General features: G+C 40.5%; 1 protein-coding gene across 2 annotated transcripts in view; it reads left to right on the top strand.

The window, feature by feature from the left end:
* man1a1 (mannosidase, alpha, class 1A, member 1) overlaps positions 1-16,105 on the top strand; it is a 206,336-nt gene that overhangs the window by 83,325 nt on the left and 106,906 nt on the right. For both annotated transcript variants that reach the window (XM_021323925.2, XM_012877375.3), the window contains exon 4: positions 3,136-3,216. In XM_021323925.2, coding sequence (XP_021179600.2) covers positions 3,136-3,216 — 81 coding nt within the window. The remainder of the gene's footprint in view (positions 1-3,135; positions 3,217-16,105) is intronic.

The raw sequence follows: 16,105 nt of genomic DNA, 5'->3' as shown, positions 1-16,105 counted from the left end.
CTTCATTTAGAGATTTAATTACACTGAATCAGCAGGGCGCATGTCATGATTGTTGGGTCTGCTGGTTTTGTCATTGTTAGCTTGGTAGCATCTGGACAGTTTAGTATGTACATTGTTTTTTAGTATTCTCTCTTGTGGCAGCCTCTCAAAACGCTCTAATCAAGTTTTGCTTTATAAAAGCAGGACCTATTGGGACTTTTTCAGTCAAACATCTCCCTTTTTTCCAGAAGACACCCCCCTTAGAGCCAAAGATTTTTACCCACTGGCTCTGGCTGAAGTCCTCGACTTGCTTGGAAGTGGCTCTGCTTAGTCAGTTTCCTGCATGCTCCATAATGGCCTAAATGTTGCAACATCAGGAGACTTGACTTTATCTCCCTGCCGAAAAGGTTGGCAAGCACAAAGTCATACAAACGCTGACTCACAGGGTCATTGCCCAACAGTTTAAAGCTGTAATAGGTGCTGAAGTCCAGCACATAAATCACTGCTCTAAATGCGAGTTAGCAAAATTAAAGAGCATAAAAGTATTTATCCAGTCATGGGCTTGAATAAATTAAATGAAAAACTCTGTTAGATGGCAGGCGATAAAAAAAATCCAGTTGTTCTTTTCCCATAGAGTAGAGTATGGAAGAGTAAATAATGCGGTTTTTAATCAAGACAAATTAACCATGCTGTCAACTTTTTCATTCAGTCGATCACGCTTGGAGAAAAATTAGTGTATATATATATATATATATATATATATATATATATATATATATATATATATATATATATATACAGGCCCTTTAGAGAAAAGCCTATTGTATCTGTGTTTGGCAGCAGCGGCTTATGAGAGCTGTCACTCGAGCTCAAAAACTTGATCTGACTCGGGAATCTGTGCAGAAAAACTCAATTATCTGCCCCTGTGACAAATACCATGACAACTGTTATTTTGGGACGTGATGTTATTCTTGTCTAGAAAGATGGACATTGTTATTTTGTAGATATGGTTCGGTTAATCTCTGTCATATAGAGCAGGATTTGATATCTGAAACAAGCTGTTTAAACAGACAGCCGTACATTTACCATGGTATAAACTGTTTTTTTGGCTTTTTTTTTCTTCATTTTTCCTTAAAAGATTATCTGCAGTTTAAAATGAGGTTTGAGAATTTCATGAACAGATGTTTTCCTCATGGAAACAGAACCACACTGGGCCACAACTATTTATGAAAATCATTAACTACTTTGGCTGAACACTACTTTTTTTTTTTTTTTTTACTTACATCCTTATTCCGAGGCAGACATCTACCCGTCTTACAGAAAGTCTTTCTGAACATGATTACCAGCTATAAACTCATCAAAGAGCTGTTTAAAGACAGGCAGGCTTCTTAACTTGAATTCAGAACAGAGGTTGTCACTAAACAGACACTTGACTCATTGTGCTGCACCGTTGCTATCTAACTCCATGAATTTTCTTTTTGTACTCTCTGCAATTTTGTTGTCTGCTAGCTTTTAAATAAGGCAGCTAATTAATGTATTTAAGGACAAGAGGCTTAAAGGACATGAGGTTCATGCATTTTTACATATTTTCTCATGATTCTTTTCAGTTTTACATAAAAGATGAAAGCTTGACTTGTTACTTTGAATTGTACATTTGGGTTCTGCAAATTACATTTATGATTTGATGCAGTAAAATAAGACTTTTTAAAAGGTAACAGACCATTGTAATAGTTTTTCTTTACATAATTGCTTTAATTGGATTGGATATCCAACCCTGAGCTGATTGGCCCCCTAGACAATTTAGCTGAAAAGCTCTGATTTATACCCTTACCTTACGTGACTTTACCAAATCCAGCATGTTCTGTAACACATAAAATGGAAGCCTAAAAGATCCAAACAGAGAAAATTGGCTCTAACTCAAATCTTTATGTCCAATTTTGGGCGTGCTTTCGATCCCATGCTGGAAGAGGAAACCACAGATTTGTTCTGAAGTGTTTTTAAATAGCTTCTCGCATCATGTTCTTCCTCTGACCTCGTGTTTGAGCACTCTACCGATGCTAAAAAAAACTTGCTAACTTTAAATCTTCGTCACTCAGTAACAGCGACCACACCGAAGAGTGTTGTCGTTACCCTCACCCGTTAGCACTTAGCTATGATGCATTCAATGACTGAGAAAACATCAGAATTTTTGGTGATCGCCCGTCGGACTGTAATTATTGTCTTTGTAATTACTGGCACCACTTACTGTTAAGGCGTTGAGATAGACACAACACAGTGAAAAATGCCAATCTGGAATTAAAAGTCATCTTTTGACTGGAGACTGACTCTAGTTTTTAACGGCTACCAAGCTAGACCCTCTCTCCTTCCCCCTACATAACAGAACATGATCAACAAGCCTTACCCACACACAGCTTTGATCAGTCCCACTTCTCAATTAATGGGAGGAATCGATGGTCTCCAGTTTGAAATGGCAGTGGCAGAAGCATTGATTGGAAATAATTACAGCAAAAAGTGACAAGAGTGAATATAGCCCCGAGATATTAGAAGTGATGTAATGATGGGTTTTACTTGGCTCTGTCTCACTCCCATTCCTCCTGAACAGGTCTAATTCCTTCCAGCTAGAAATAATAAACCTAAATGACCTTTATTCGTAACAGAGTCGGACGTTATTTCCTCCGGTTTGACTCATTTGTCGGAAAACACCTGGGAGCGATGTTCGGGAAGTTACGATTCAGGACCTCCGGGGTAACACTGTTGCTTCTGGCAGAGGCAGAAAAATCAAGTCTGCTTGTTTTAATCTGGGTTTCCTTTTAAAAATCAACTGAACTGTGATTTATTGTTGCATTTGAACCATTTCAGAGTCAGCAGCCAAATAAAACAAGTTAAAGTTAGAGCCAGAAAAAGTTACATTTGGGGTATAATGGTTGAAGTGTGGAAGGCTATCAGGTTTTCACACTTGTATTTCTATCACAGGAGCAATGCTACAAGTTTGGCTTTAGATGGCCTAAAATATAAAAATATGATCAAGTTTAATAACACACAAAAAACAAAAAATGCATCCAATCCCTGTAAAAATTCTCTTTTACAACAGATAAAAAAAAATCCATTTAAATTTTTGCCGTCTGATTTGTTTCTTTTTTCCCCTTTTTGTTGCAGAATGCAGAAGTGTCTGTGTTTGAGGTCAACATCAGGTTTGTTGGAGGTCTGCTGTCGGCCTACTACCTGTCTGGGAAAGAGGTAAGGGCTGTGCTCATTTCTCAATGTATTGGCTGGATTTGATGAAGTGTTGATTTTTTTTTTTTTTTTTTTTTTTTACTGGAATTACACCCATCCGATGGATGGAGGAAACATAAATAAATAAATAAAAAACACTTGGAAATGAACACTGTGGTTTAGGATTTTTTGATAAGACTTTCAGACATTTGATAATTAAAAAAAAAAGGTTTGAATCACTTTGGAGTTATCTTGATATTTAGGGAATCCAGTCCAGTTGTACTTGAAAGCCCAGAATAGTGCAGCTGTCGGGAAATCGCCCTCTGGTCAGAGGGGCTGGTTTTCTTGCGTTTTGGACCCGTTTGTGCTGCAGGAAGCTGGATTTGGACGTTGACTGATTATTCTCAAAATATATCTGTGATGTGATTCAGTTAGGTGCTGTTTAAAAACCAGATCTTTTTATTTTTGGTACCGAAACGTGTCCCGTTATAACCCCACAGTCGTTAATTAATGGAGTTAGAAGCAGAGACAGCGCCGTACTGTGTGAGAGAGAAAACAAACGCTGTGAAACATCTAAAACGTGGACAAAATGATAAATTTGGCCGTTTTTGTTGGAAAATGTTTTTAGCCTGGCTCCAGATAGATGAGCCCATCAACCACTGCTTACTCCTATTTTATACACGCACTTAGCAGCTATAAAGTTACACTCAATTTTTTAGTAGAAAAGGCTTTGATAGTTCAGGATTTTGATCAGCTGTAAAGGTTGATTATCAAATTGCTCCAAACTGATGTATAATTAATTTTAATTTAGATTTTCAAAAGACATTATTGTATATTCCTTATCCCTGATTTGGCTAAACCAGTGTTTTAGGCCTCATCCTTGAGAAGCACATTGCCTTGACTGAGAAAACTGTAGAAAATGACTATAAATCATCAATTTCTGAGTCGGTTAAACAAGGCGGCTTTTAACTGATGCATGTTTGGAACAAATTGTCACAAGGATGAAACAACTTTTCTTAAAAAAAACTCTAGTAAGAAATGACCAAAGGTGTGAATGGCGAACTGGAAATCTACTTGTTTTTTTTTATAGACTTGTGTTCAGGACTACGGTAAAGGCCTGGAAAGGATTTTTTTCTGTACTTATTTGGGAAAAGTGAAGAGCTGGCCCAGGACAGAAGCCAACTGGGGTGCTGCTTAGGGCCTCCACACCAGCAGGGGGCCTCCAAGAGCACTAGTAGTCACAGAAGTTGGGTTTATGGACGTACGATTAGGGAGTCAGTATCACAGACATCATATACGTAGATGCGTCATAGGGCACAGGTTCGCACGTCAACGTCACCGCCATATTGTATGTGGCAGAAAAAAAGTTGAGTTCTGTTATTGTGAACGTGAATCAGAGAAGATGCCTCATTCCTGTGCTACATGGAAATGTATTCTGGCTGATTTCACTACTTGTATTTGCCTTATATAATTTGTGTGTATGTTATGAATATAAGGATCAATTTGTTAAATATAAACATTGTGGTCTTCATTATTTTATAAAACTGTGTCACATGTGAACCTTTAGGAACAGACTTTTTGGGGGAGTATTAAAGAGCTACAATTAATATGAGAAAAAAAAGTCCTAGGTCAATAGAGTAAAAAACAAAACAAAAAAAAACACAAAAGTGATAATGTTATGATAAAAACGTCATATTATGAGAATTAAGGGGGAACATTTCCAGAATAGTCACAGTTTGCAGAATTATTTCACTCCTGGAGTAATAGGGCCAGGTTAGAATAATTTAAATATTTTTATTATTTAGGCAAAAAAATTCAGGAGAATGAAGCTAAAGGGATACGAAAATAAACTTGTAATATTACAAAAACAAAAATACTACGAATACAAAGTATATTCAGAGATTAAAGTCCCTCTAAAACTGTTTAAGTGACTGAGTAACTGCAGATTTGCCACATTTAAGATGGCGGACGCTCTGACGCATCGCAGCAAAGGCAGAACCCGCCCAATGACGCGTCTACGTATATAATGTTTATGGTCAGTATCACTTAAAACAAAACAAAAATCCTTCTCTCTAATGTTGATCCTCTGCTTTGGCAGGAATGACTTAAAAAACAAAACAAAGAAATATTCCAGATTCATAAAATTAGTTTGAAAACATGTTTCTGACAGGGCTGTAACGACCGTTGTGTTAAATTATTCTTTTTTTGTTTAGTTTCTTTCAATCATAACAACCTCAGATGTGTAACGCAGACATGAATTGAACTGTGCTGAGCAATCTTCAGTTTAGGGCCCCGTATAAAGTGGGACCGGCTCTGGCCAGGAACCTATCAAGATTAGAAAATATGACGCACTTGATCTAAAAAAAAACCAACGCCTCTTGATCATTTCTCTGCCGTCTTTTCGGGTCCCTAAATGAGATTCATTCATTTCAGGTCCGTTGTGCCTTTCATCAGAGCCCTGCACGGTCCCCTTCCTTCAGCGGCAGGTTAGGGTCCCCTGAAGGGGGGTGCAGGCAGATAAATGGCTGATGGGTAGCCTTGGAGGGCTGAGGGGTTTTGATTGAGAAGATGACGGAGTGCTGCTGGGTTTTCTGGCACTGAATGAAAGTCGACATGGGGCTGAAGGACTGCTGGGTTCTGCTGCGGGGGGTAAAAGGACATCAGTGTCGGTTGATTTCAGTAAAAGATTGGTTGGAGATGTTAAAGGAATGAAATGAGCTCATGCTGTGGTGGAGCCCTGGAAAACACTCTATCAAATTTAAAGCCACTGTTGAAGATTATTACAGTCACAAGTCAGGGAAGCTGGATAAAATAAAATCTACTAATTCATGGAAATACGACAGTTTGGCTCAACTACTGATACTGAAACTGACAGCCTGAGCTGATCGACGATAATTGACTAATCATGGCTTCTTAATTCTTTAAGAAAGCGTGATACAATGACTTCTGGGGGTGAAAACTTTTTTTTTTATAGAAATGGTCACATGCAGAAAATGGTATTAAAGAACAAGTAGGAAATAATGTAAAATATTATTGTTTTATTAGCTGAAACTTTGCCACTTTGCCTCTTATGATACTACAACAAACTGTTTCAGGGGTTTTAGAAATAAGTGGAAAACGTTGAATCCTTTTTAGATTTAATCCAACGCACATTGGGTCAGAATTAATAAATTAGAATATTATTGAAATCTTCATTTAGTTCAGTAACTCCATTGCTAATTAATTACACACAGCCTGTGTTTTATAGGCTTTATTTCTGGTCATTGTGATGATTCCTTGTGTCCTTTCTTTCCATCCCTCCATCTTTCCTTCCCTCCCTTCCCATGCACTGCCATCTTTCCTTCATTGTGTCCTTCTTTCCTTTTATCTTCCCTCTCTTGATTCCTTGAGTCCTTCTTCCCTCCTATCCTCCCTCCCTTGATTCCTTGTGTCCTCGTTCCCTTCTATCCTCCCTCCCTTGTTTCCTTGTGTCCTTTCATCTTCCCTCTCTTGATTCCTTGAGTCCTTCTTCCCTCCTATCCTCCCTCCCTTGATTCCTTGTGTCCTCGTTCCCTTCTATCCTCCCTCCCTTGTTTCCATGTGTCCTCGTTCCCTTCTGTCCTCCCTCCCTTGTTTCCTTGTGTCCTTCTTTCCTTTCATCTTCCCTCTCTTGATTCCTTGTGTCCTTCTTTCCTCCTATCCTCCCTCCCTTGATTCCTTGTGTCCTCGTTCCCTTCTATCCTCCCTCCCTTGTTTCCATGTGTCCTCGTTCCCTTCTATCCTCCCTCTCTTGATTCCTTGTGTCCTTCTTTCCTCCTATCCTCCCTCCCTTGATTCCTTGTGTCCTTGTTCCCTCCTATCCTCCCTCCCTTGTTTCCTTGTGTCCTCGTTCCCTTCTATCCTCCCTCCCTTGTTTCCTTGTGTCCTTGTTCCCTTCTATCCTTGTTTCCTTGTGTCCTTCTTCCCTTCCATCCTCCCTCATTTGATTCCTAGAGTCCTTCTTCCCTTCCATCCTCCCTCCCTTGATTCATTGTGTCCTCGTTCCCTTCTATCCTCCCTCCCTTGATTCCCTGAGTCCTTCTTCCCACCCATCCTCCCTCCCTTGATTCCTTGAGTCCTTGTTCCCTTCCATCCTCCCTCCCTTGATTCCTTGTGTCCTTGTTCACTTCCATCCTCCCTCCCTTGATTCCTTGTGTCCTCGTTCCCTTCTATCCTCCCTCCCTTGTTTCCTTGTGTCCTCGTTCCCTTCTGTCCTCCCTCCCTTGTTTCCTTGTGTCCTTCTTTCCTTTCATCTTCTCTCTCTTGATTCCTTGAGTCCTTCTTCCCTCCTATCCTCCCTCCCTTGATTCCTTGTGTCCTCGTTCCCTTCCATCCTCCCTCCCTTGATTACTACCTTCAGCCACCGTGCTGCTGTATTTATTTAGGCAGCTCCACTGCCGTCTCAGGCGTAATGAAACCACATAAGCAGCGATCTCTGACTGACTTTCCCATCAGTTGTGATTGTAAAGTTCTCCTACTTGATTCTTCTCCGGCTTATTTGGACCCTGCTGCATACTCAAAAAAAAAAAAAAAAAAAGCCTTTTTAACAGCTGCCATCAATCTTGACATCTCACAAGAAATGAATAGGCCGTGTCCCGCAGTTCAAACACTTCGATGAAAAGCAGAAATTAATGACAATTGTGCCCATGACGAGGAGGGTGGGGGGGATTTCTCAACAGAACTGTATTTTAATAACAGTTAATCAATTCAGGGGCATCGTGTCTCTTCCTATTAAACCCAGAATGTCCGCTGAGAAAAGAGACAAACTGAGAGGAGAAGTCTGCGACCTTAGAAAGTATTCAGCCTCTTGACATCGCCTGCATGTAGCTCAGAATTTAAATGACGTTCATCAGCGATGGGAGACTTGGCCGACGTTGGAGCCACTCGACATACTCGATAATGAGAGGCAGAAACAAAAGTATTGACATTCAAATTCTGTTTTATTGCATCCTGCAAATTATACTAATCAAACCTGAGTGGAGCAGGAGGTCTGTGCTTTGTGATCGCGCGGAGTGGAGAGCTGATTAATTTAATTGTGACAGTTTTAAAAGGATGGGGGCGTGGCCATCTGCGCGACCTGGTGGCGTTTTAGTGGGTTTAGAAAACGGTTTGCTGCTGGAAACTGTTTAACTGTTTTTCAGGTTTTAGAGATGAAAAAGACAGGAAGGTTAGGTCCAGTTATCAATTAGATTTTCACCACATTTATGATTTTATGCCATTAGATTTAAAACAGTCTTTTTTTTTTCTTGTTTTTAAATGGATACATCTATGAAAGTCCCATGTTTCGCTGGGGAGATAATTCATAGGATTCTCATCACCATAGGGCTGGCTGATTATAGAATAAAATCATATAGATGAAATAGAAATCATATTGATCGATGTCTATAATTATCAAAAAAATTCATAATATACATTTTTAAGTGCAGCCTTGGCCATTTTATGCTGTTGCTTGATGACCTATTTTTAAATAAATTGATTAAAACACAACCCTTTATTCAGCCATCTTTTTTACAAAAACTGTGTTAAAAAAGAAAAACGAACATGTGCTCTCTGAACTCTCTGAAGGCTGATGGAGCTTTTCTGGGTTTGTGATTGGTTGGGAGGATGCAATGACTGTAGTATTAACCTACATGATAGGCTAGAATAAACTGTTCTTTTATTGAACTTTTTACTGACCCCTGTATTTTATATTGAACCATATGTCTATTGATCGATATATATATCGTTATTGAATTATCGTCCAGCCCTACTTCACCCTATTGAATTTTAACACTGTCACGCAAAGGTATTCATCCCATTTAACCTTTTTCACATTTGTCATGTTAAACACAAAGTACCTGGGTATCATGTGACAGACCTCCACCAAATAGTGTGTAATTATAATGTAGACGGTGTTTATCTGAAGGGGACCAGTTTTGTGGATAAAACAATCCTGCTTCAATCATTATCACAATATGGTTTAAAATTAAAAGTTCTGTTTCAGTGCAAAAATAAAATGACATTCAATTCAGCCATAAAACATTTATAACTCCAGATTTATTTTCCTAAATGGTCCAATTAAACACAGAATGTCCTCAAGGAATGCAGGATTTTATGGATTGATTATGACGCTTAACAAATCAAATGCGTAGAGCTGTTTAAAAATGCAAATATGTTTGAGTACAACCAGGAAAAAAATGCCAAAAAAAGTTTTCACCTCTTCTCCTAAAAGTGCTTAAATGAACATGCTGCCTGTTCGGCCTCATATTGTCTGCCTTATTGGCTACAGTGACCTACTTTTATCATTGATCTTCTCCATCTCAAGATCAATTGTTGAAGATGTTTATTGGATGTTTAAAGGAGGAAAAAAAAGAAAAAAATGGAAAAAAGAGAGAAAAAAAATAAGAAAAAAAGGGGAAAAAAAGAAAAAGGGAAAAAAGAGGAAAAAAAGAAAAGAAAAAGGGAAAAAAAGAAAAGAAAAAGGAAAAAAAGGAAAAAAAGAGAGAGGAAAAAAAGACGTTTATAAGCCAACGCTGCCGTTTAAATTCATACATTGTGTTTTTAATAATATAATCATGTGTCGTATGTTTGTAGAACCTTTTTTTTGCTGATGTTTTGGGTTTTTTGGAGTACGTTCCTGTCTGCTCAGCATATCTAGAGACGGAAACGCTTGTTGACTTCCTTGTTGCTACATTTTTCAGTCAGATTGAGTTGGAGAGCATCAGTTCTCCAGACTATTTATCACCCCTAAAGGCAGCTGTTGGTGGAACCTCTGCAGTAAAGGCTGCTGAATGCAGAGACATGCCCCAGATGTGCAGACATCTGTTTGTAACAAGTTAAAATATCCTTTTTTCCTTCCACTTTCCAACACGACCTACTTTGTGTTTGGTCTATCACACAAACTCCTGCTGAAATACTTGAAGGTTTGTGGTTTTAATGCGATAAAATGCCAGGGAGCTTTAATCCGTCTGCTGATGTCGGCGTTGGCTTTCGATTGATCCCGGCTCTAATTTTCTCTGCTTGAAAGTTAGAATCATTTCAGCAACTTTGGTTATGTTACAGCGTGCCAGCAGCCCAGGCTGCAGGCCGGGAAGTCGGGAGGAAGAAATTATTTTTGTGAAGCAGGAAGTTGAAGGGGGGGGTGGAGAGAGACGAGCGAACTGCAGGAACAGGTATGGAATGAGACTCTCAGCCCAACTCCCCGTTGGTTGTAGTCTCGCTCAGACTGAAAAAAAAAAAATAAAAACGAAAAAGAAAAAGCCTGGTCCCTTTGATGAAAATTTGATCAGTAAGAGTACAGCTGGTACTGGCTGCATGCACCCTACTGGCAGGCTTTTAACGTCCCTCCCTGCGTCGGTCCAGATCCCAGCGTGCGTCCTCATCCTGTGAAAAATAGGACAGAAATGAGCGACGGTAGGGAGCAGGTAAAGTACGAGCGGGAATGATGAACTAACTACAAGCCTTCCAGTCATTCTGCTAATCAAAGCTAAGTGCTTCAAGGCGCCAAGGACGGAGAAAGGACGGACGGCGGTGAGAAGGAAAGGTAGCGGGCTGGAGTGGGACAGAAAAAGGAAGCGGTGCATGAAGGGAGAGATTGTACGGCGAAATGAGGGGAGACACCTGAAAGAAGTGGTGATGGATGGAGGCAATAAATTGATGGGCAGAATCAGCGAGGGAGGGGGGGGGGATCTGAAGGGAGAAGAAAACTGTGAAGCTTACACGTAAAAATCAGGCCCAGAGGATTTCACTGTGATAAAGGCAACGTGGGGAAGTCTGGATTTAATTTGCAGGTCTAGATAAACACAGAGAAAGAATAAAGATTCTGGAAAAAAGTTCCTACTTAATCCCTTATTATCTAAAGGTTGTCTTCCTTCCATCACTCCTTCCCTCCTTACTTCCTACCTTCCTTAGTCATTTACTGTCTTCCTCCTATAGATCCTTCCATCCTCATTGTGTACTTCCAGTTTTTTTTACTTGTTCTGTCCTTCTTCCCTTCCATCCTTCCCCTTAAATCCTTTTCTTCCATCCTCCCTCCTTTGATTCATTAAGTCCTTCTTCCCTTCCATCCTCCCTACCTTGATTCCTTGTGTCCTTTTTTCCATCCCTCCATCTTTCCTTCCCTCCCTTTCCATGCACTGCCATCTTTCCTTCATTGTGTCCTTCTTTCCTTCCATCTTTCCTCCCTTGATTTCTTGAGTCCTTCTTCCCTCCTATCCTCCCTCCCTTGATTACTTGTCTCCTTCTTCCCTTCCATCCTCCCTCCCTTGATTCCTTGTGTCCTTCTTCGCTTCCATCCTCCCTACCTTGATTCCTTGTGTCCTTCTTTCCTTCCATCTTCCCTCCCTTGATTCCCTGAGTCCTTCTTCCCTCTTATCCTCCCTCCCTTGATTCCTTGTGTCCTCGTTCCCTTCTATCCCCCTCCCTTGATTCCTTGAGTCCTTCTTCCCTTCCATCCTCCCTCCCTTGATTCCTTGTCTCCTTCTTCCCTTCCATCCTCCCCCGCTTGATTCCTTGTGTCCTTCTTCCCTTCCATCCTCCCTACCTTGATTCCTTGTGTCCTTCTTTCCTTCCATCTTCCCTCCCTTGATTCCCTGAGTCCTTCTTCCCTCCTATCCTCCCTCCCTTGATTCCTTGTGTCCTCATTCCCTCCTATCCTCCCTCCCTTGATTCCTTGTGTCCTCGTTCCCTTCTATCCCCCTCCCTTGATTCCTTGAGTCCTTCTTCCCTTCCATCCTCCCTCCCTTGATTCCTTGTGTCCTTCTTCCATCCTCCCTCCCTTGATTCCTTGTGTCCTCATTCCCTCCTATCCTCCCTCCCTTGATTCCTTGTGTCCTCGTTCCCTTCTATCCCCCTCCCTTGATTCCTTGAGTCCTTCTTCCCTTCCATCCTCCCTCCCTTGATTCCTTGTGTCCTTCTTCCATCCTCCCTCCCTTCCTCCCTTCCATCCTCCCTCCCTTGAGTCCTTGTGTCCTTCCTCCCTGCCATCCTCCCTCCCTTGATTCCTTGTGTCCTTCTTCCCTTCCATCCTCCCTCCCTTGATTCCTTGTGTCCTTCTTCCCTTCCATCCTCCCTCCCTTGATTCCTTGTGTCCTTCTTCCATCCTCCCTCCCTTCCTCCCTTCCATCCTCCCTCCCTTGAGTCCTTGTGTCCTTCCTCCCTGCCATCCTCCCTCCCTTGATTCCTTGTGTCCTTCTTCCCTTCCATCCTCCCTCCCTTGATTCCTTGTGTCCTTCTTCCCTTCCATCCTCCCTCCCTTGATTCCTTGTGTCCTTCTTCCATCCTCCCTCCCTTCCTCCCTTCCATCCTCCCTCCCTTGAGTCCTTGTGTCCTTCCTCCCTGCCATCCTCCCTCCCTTGATTCCTTGTGTCCTTCTTCCCTTCCATCCTCCCTCCCTTCCTCCCTTCCATCCTCCCTCCCTTGAGTCCTTGTGTCCTTCCTCCCTGCCATCCTCCCTCCCTTGATTCCTTGTGTCCTTCTTCCCTTCCATCCTCCCTCCCTTCCTCCCTCCCATCCTCCCTCCCTTGAGTCCTTGTGTCCTTCCTCCCTGCCATCCTCCCTCCCTTGATTCTTTGTGTCCTTCTTCCCTCCTACCATCTTTCGTTCCCTCCCATCCCATCCACGGCCATCTTTCCTTCATTGTGTCCTTCTTTCCTTCCATCCTCCCTCCCTTGATTCCTTGTGTCCTTCTTCCCTTCTATCCTCCCTTTTGTTCATTGTGTCATGTTGGACTGATGTTCCTTCATCGTGTCCTTCTTTCCTTCCTGTCTGTGGTTTTTCCACTTTCCATATTTAAAGTTTAAACACTGGAAATGTCTGCCATACATTTACTGTGAACTTTTTATATTTTACATAGAAATTGGCCTCAAATGCTGCAAGCGCTTCAGTTTTGAGTCTGGAAACATGCAAAACATTTACATGAAAGTTGTGCAGAAATCCTTGAAAGGGAAAATATCAGATATTCGAATTACAGTGCATATTATTTGAGTTGAAAATCAGCTTTAATGCTCAACATCTCTCGCTATAAAACATTTGTATTCCTTCCAAACCCTTCACTCCACAATGATTAAAATGTACAGAAATGATTGTGCTCGTCTGTGATGAAAGCTAATCCACATCTTAGTCATATCTGCCGCAGTAATCTGTTGAATGCAGGAATGAGTGTTTTTCTCATCCCTTAGATCAAACCTGATTAAAGCAAAACCGCCGTCGTCGTTAAACCCAAACAAAGCTGTGATTCTCACATGACCTCATTTAAAGGCAAAGATATGCAGTCAAAGGAGTCGATGGAGCGTTACCTTTATCACTCTGGCTTCCCAAACATTTCCCATAAATACATAAACATATCCACAGCACCTTGAAAAAGTATTCATGTAATTTTATCTCAGTATAAATATATAGCTGTTCTGTGACACTGAACAAAGGAGTCCTGTTTGCCGTTTCCCACGAGCCATGAAGGGGAGGCAGCTTACACATGGGAGCAGATGCTATGATCAGATGATCATAACATTTAAATTGTTTTCCCGACATGCAAAACGCTGTGGAGGAAACAAAAACTCTGAGCATTATCGTAGACATACTTTATCCCTACTGTAAAAAACAAAATAAAAAGAGGGAAAGGTGGTGGCAGCATCATGCTGTGGGGATGCTACTCCTCAGCAGAGACAGAGAAGGTGGTCATAGTTGAGAGGGAAATGGATGAAGCTAAATACAGGTAAAATCCCAGAAAAAATACATGCGAGACACTATAAATGACTTGAAACTTGGATGCATCACAATGACTTTACAACCTTCAGTCTAAAGAGCCATTTTGCCTACAGTCCACTTGAATTAAATTCGTTCAGAGCCGCAAATGCTGTCTTTTGAAAAAAGACAAGTTATAATTTGTGATAAACATCTACTCTAGGAAATATGTTGTTACCTTGAAAGAAAGGCTATTTTATGTTTATTTTGAGGTTTAAAAAAAAGGATAGGCGGGTTGTTGATATTTGTGGATAATGATCCACAAATATCCATTAGTTAAACTTTTTTAGTCGAACTGTTTTAATGTTCTATTTTGTTTCTACATTATATTCCTACTTGCTTTTATTCTGTTTTATTTCCCTATATTTTAATCATTTAAAGCACTTTGCATTGTCTCTTTACTGAATAGTGTATAAAAATAAATTTGCCTTGCCTTGCCATGATGTAAAGAAAATCATAGTTTCCAACATAATGAAAAAATATAGATTTTAAAATGAAATATTACTGGCACTTTTAGCATCGTTCTGTTGTGAAAATGAAAAGCAATTAGTCCAAGAAGAAATTGCTAAAACCTGCATTTATTATCATTATTATATTTAAATACCATAATAAAAATATAATTTGTAGCCAAAGTTATTAAGAGCCACTGTGGAAGGTCCAAAGAGCCACAGGTTTCAGAACCCTGGTCTAGTCAAAGTCCAGACATAAATCCAGTTCATCACCTATGACTTAAAAGCTCAAACCCATTCCATCCAGTTGAGTTTGAGTTGTTTTGCTTGGTAAATCCCCACTTATTACTTTTATACTCTTTTCAACTATTAAATGATCCAACCTGTTAAACTGACTGAGCTTTACTGTTCACAGCGGTTTCAACTGGGCAATCATCCTGGTTTCCTGGTTATTTAGCTAATATTCTAATTATAATTGACTTCTTTTCTTGAAATCAACACCAATAAACCCTGAGACGGTAAGGACCCAGACACTTGATTGGTTTTCTTTCTAAGGGCCTCAGCGCTGGAGGTTTAACAAATGAGCTGAACGTAGTTTCTTCTTGCCAGACCTTGAGTCATTTCCTGAAAGCTCCTATTATTTGTGATTGATCATATAGCTCAACAAGCTGGGCTCAGGATAGCACAGCAAGACGTTGCCAATCCCTCCACTGCTTTATTAGACTCCATTAAGGTAACTTTTCCAGAGTGTGCTCACAAATCTCAGCAACACTCTGCAGTCAGGGAAGCTTGTTCACTTTTCATACCCAGCCTTTTAAGAGCCAATCATAGAATTACTGATTACCAATACAGGTTCTAATTCGCTGTAAGTGGACCGCTGTGAGGGTTGTCAAAGCTTTCGCAACAATTTCTGGATTCAGTGTGTTGGAGGCCATTAAAGGATAATATCACGAGCCTCTTCACGATAATGTCTTTCACAGATGGTTGTGAAAACAGACTTTGCTTCATTACCGAGAAAACGAACTTACATGATATGATTAGCGTTTGTTTTCCGTTTATACAGTAGTCGTTAATTCAATTTAACTGGACTTTAGACATTTACTGGGTATCTATAACATTAAACTTGTGTTTTCTGCAGAAGCATTCTGAATAATGTTACAATTACTGCATTTCTGTGTTTACAGTCTTTAATATGAAGTAGAACTGCATAACATTTCAGGTTGCAATGAAAATTGAAGTATCGATGTGCATAATGCCAGTCTAGCTGAGGAGTGCTTATACTGCTTTTATTGCAGTATTTGCCATGTGATCATTATCTGCACGCAATTAATGTTCTTATGTAGTTGGGTGGACTCTCTCTGGCCTGTATGTCCGCACCCAATTTTAGATAATAGTAGCTATGAGGAAAATGTTGATTAATGGCAATACTCAAAACTTCTTGCAGTCGCATATGCAACCATACTGAAAAGAGAAACCCAAGAATTGTTGTAAGATTGTGTTGAAATATTCCACATTGATCCGATCTGATAGACTAGACAGAACGTCTAGTCTGTCTAGAAGCTAAGATTTGAACACTACACATAATTCTTAACATACTACCCCAATAGGGTAGTTCACGTGTGACGTCCCGCGTGACGTCAGCGCTACATCCGGGTCCCGCTGGTAGGCAGAAAACAGTACTGTTCTCGTCTACTACATGACAAAACGGGTGATTTAGAGCGTACTTT

Source organism: Fundulus heteroclitus, chromosome 15 (genome assembly GCF_011125445.2).
Source record: "Fundulus heteroclitus isolate FHET01 chromosome 15, MU-UCD_Fhet_4.1, whole genome shotgun sequence".
Classification (NCBI taxonomy): Eukaryota; Metazoa; Chordata; class Actinopteri; order Cyprinodontiformes; family Fundulidae; genus Fundulus; species Fundulus heteroclitus.
The sequence above is the reverse complement of the archived record's forward strand: the minus strand, read 5'-3'. Positions and strand labels throughout refer to the sequence as shown.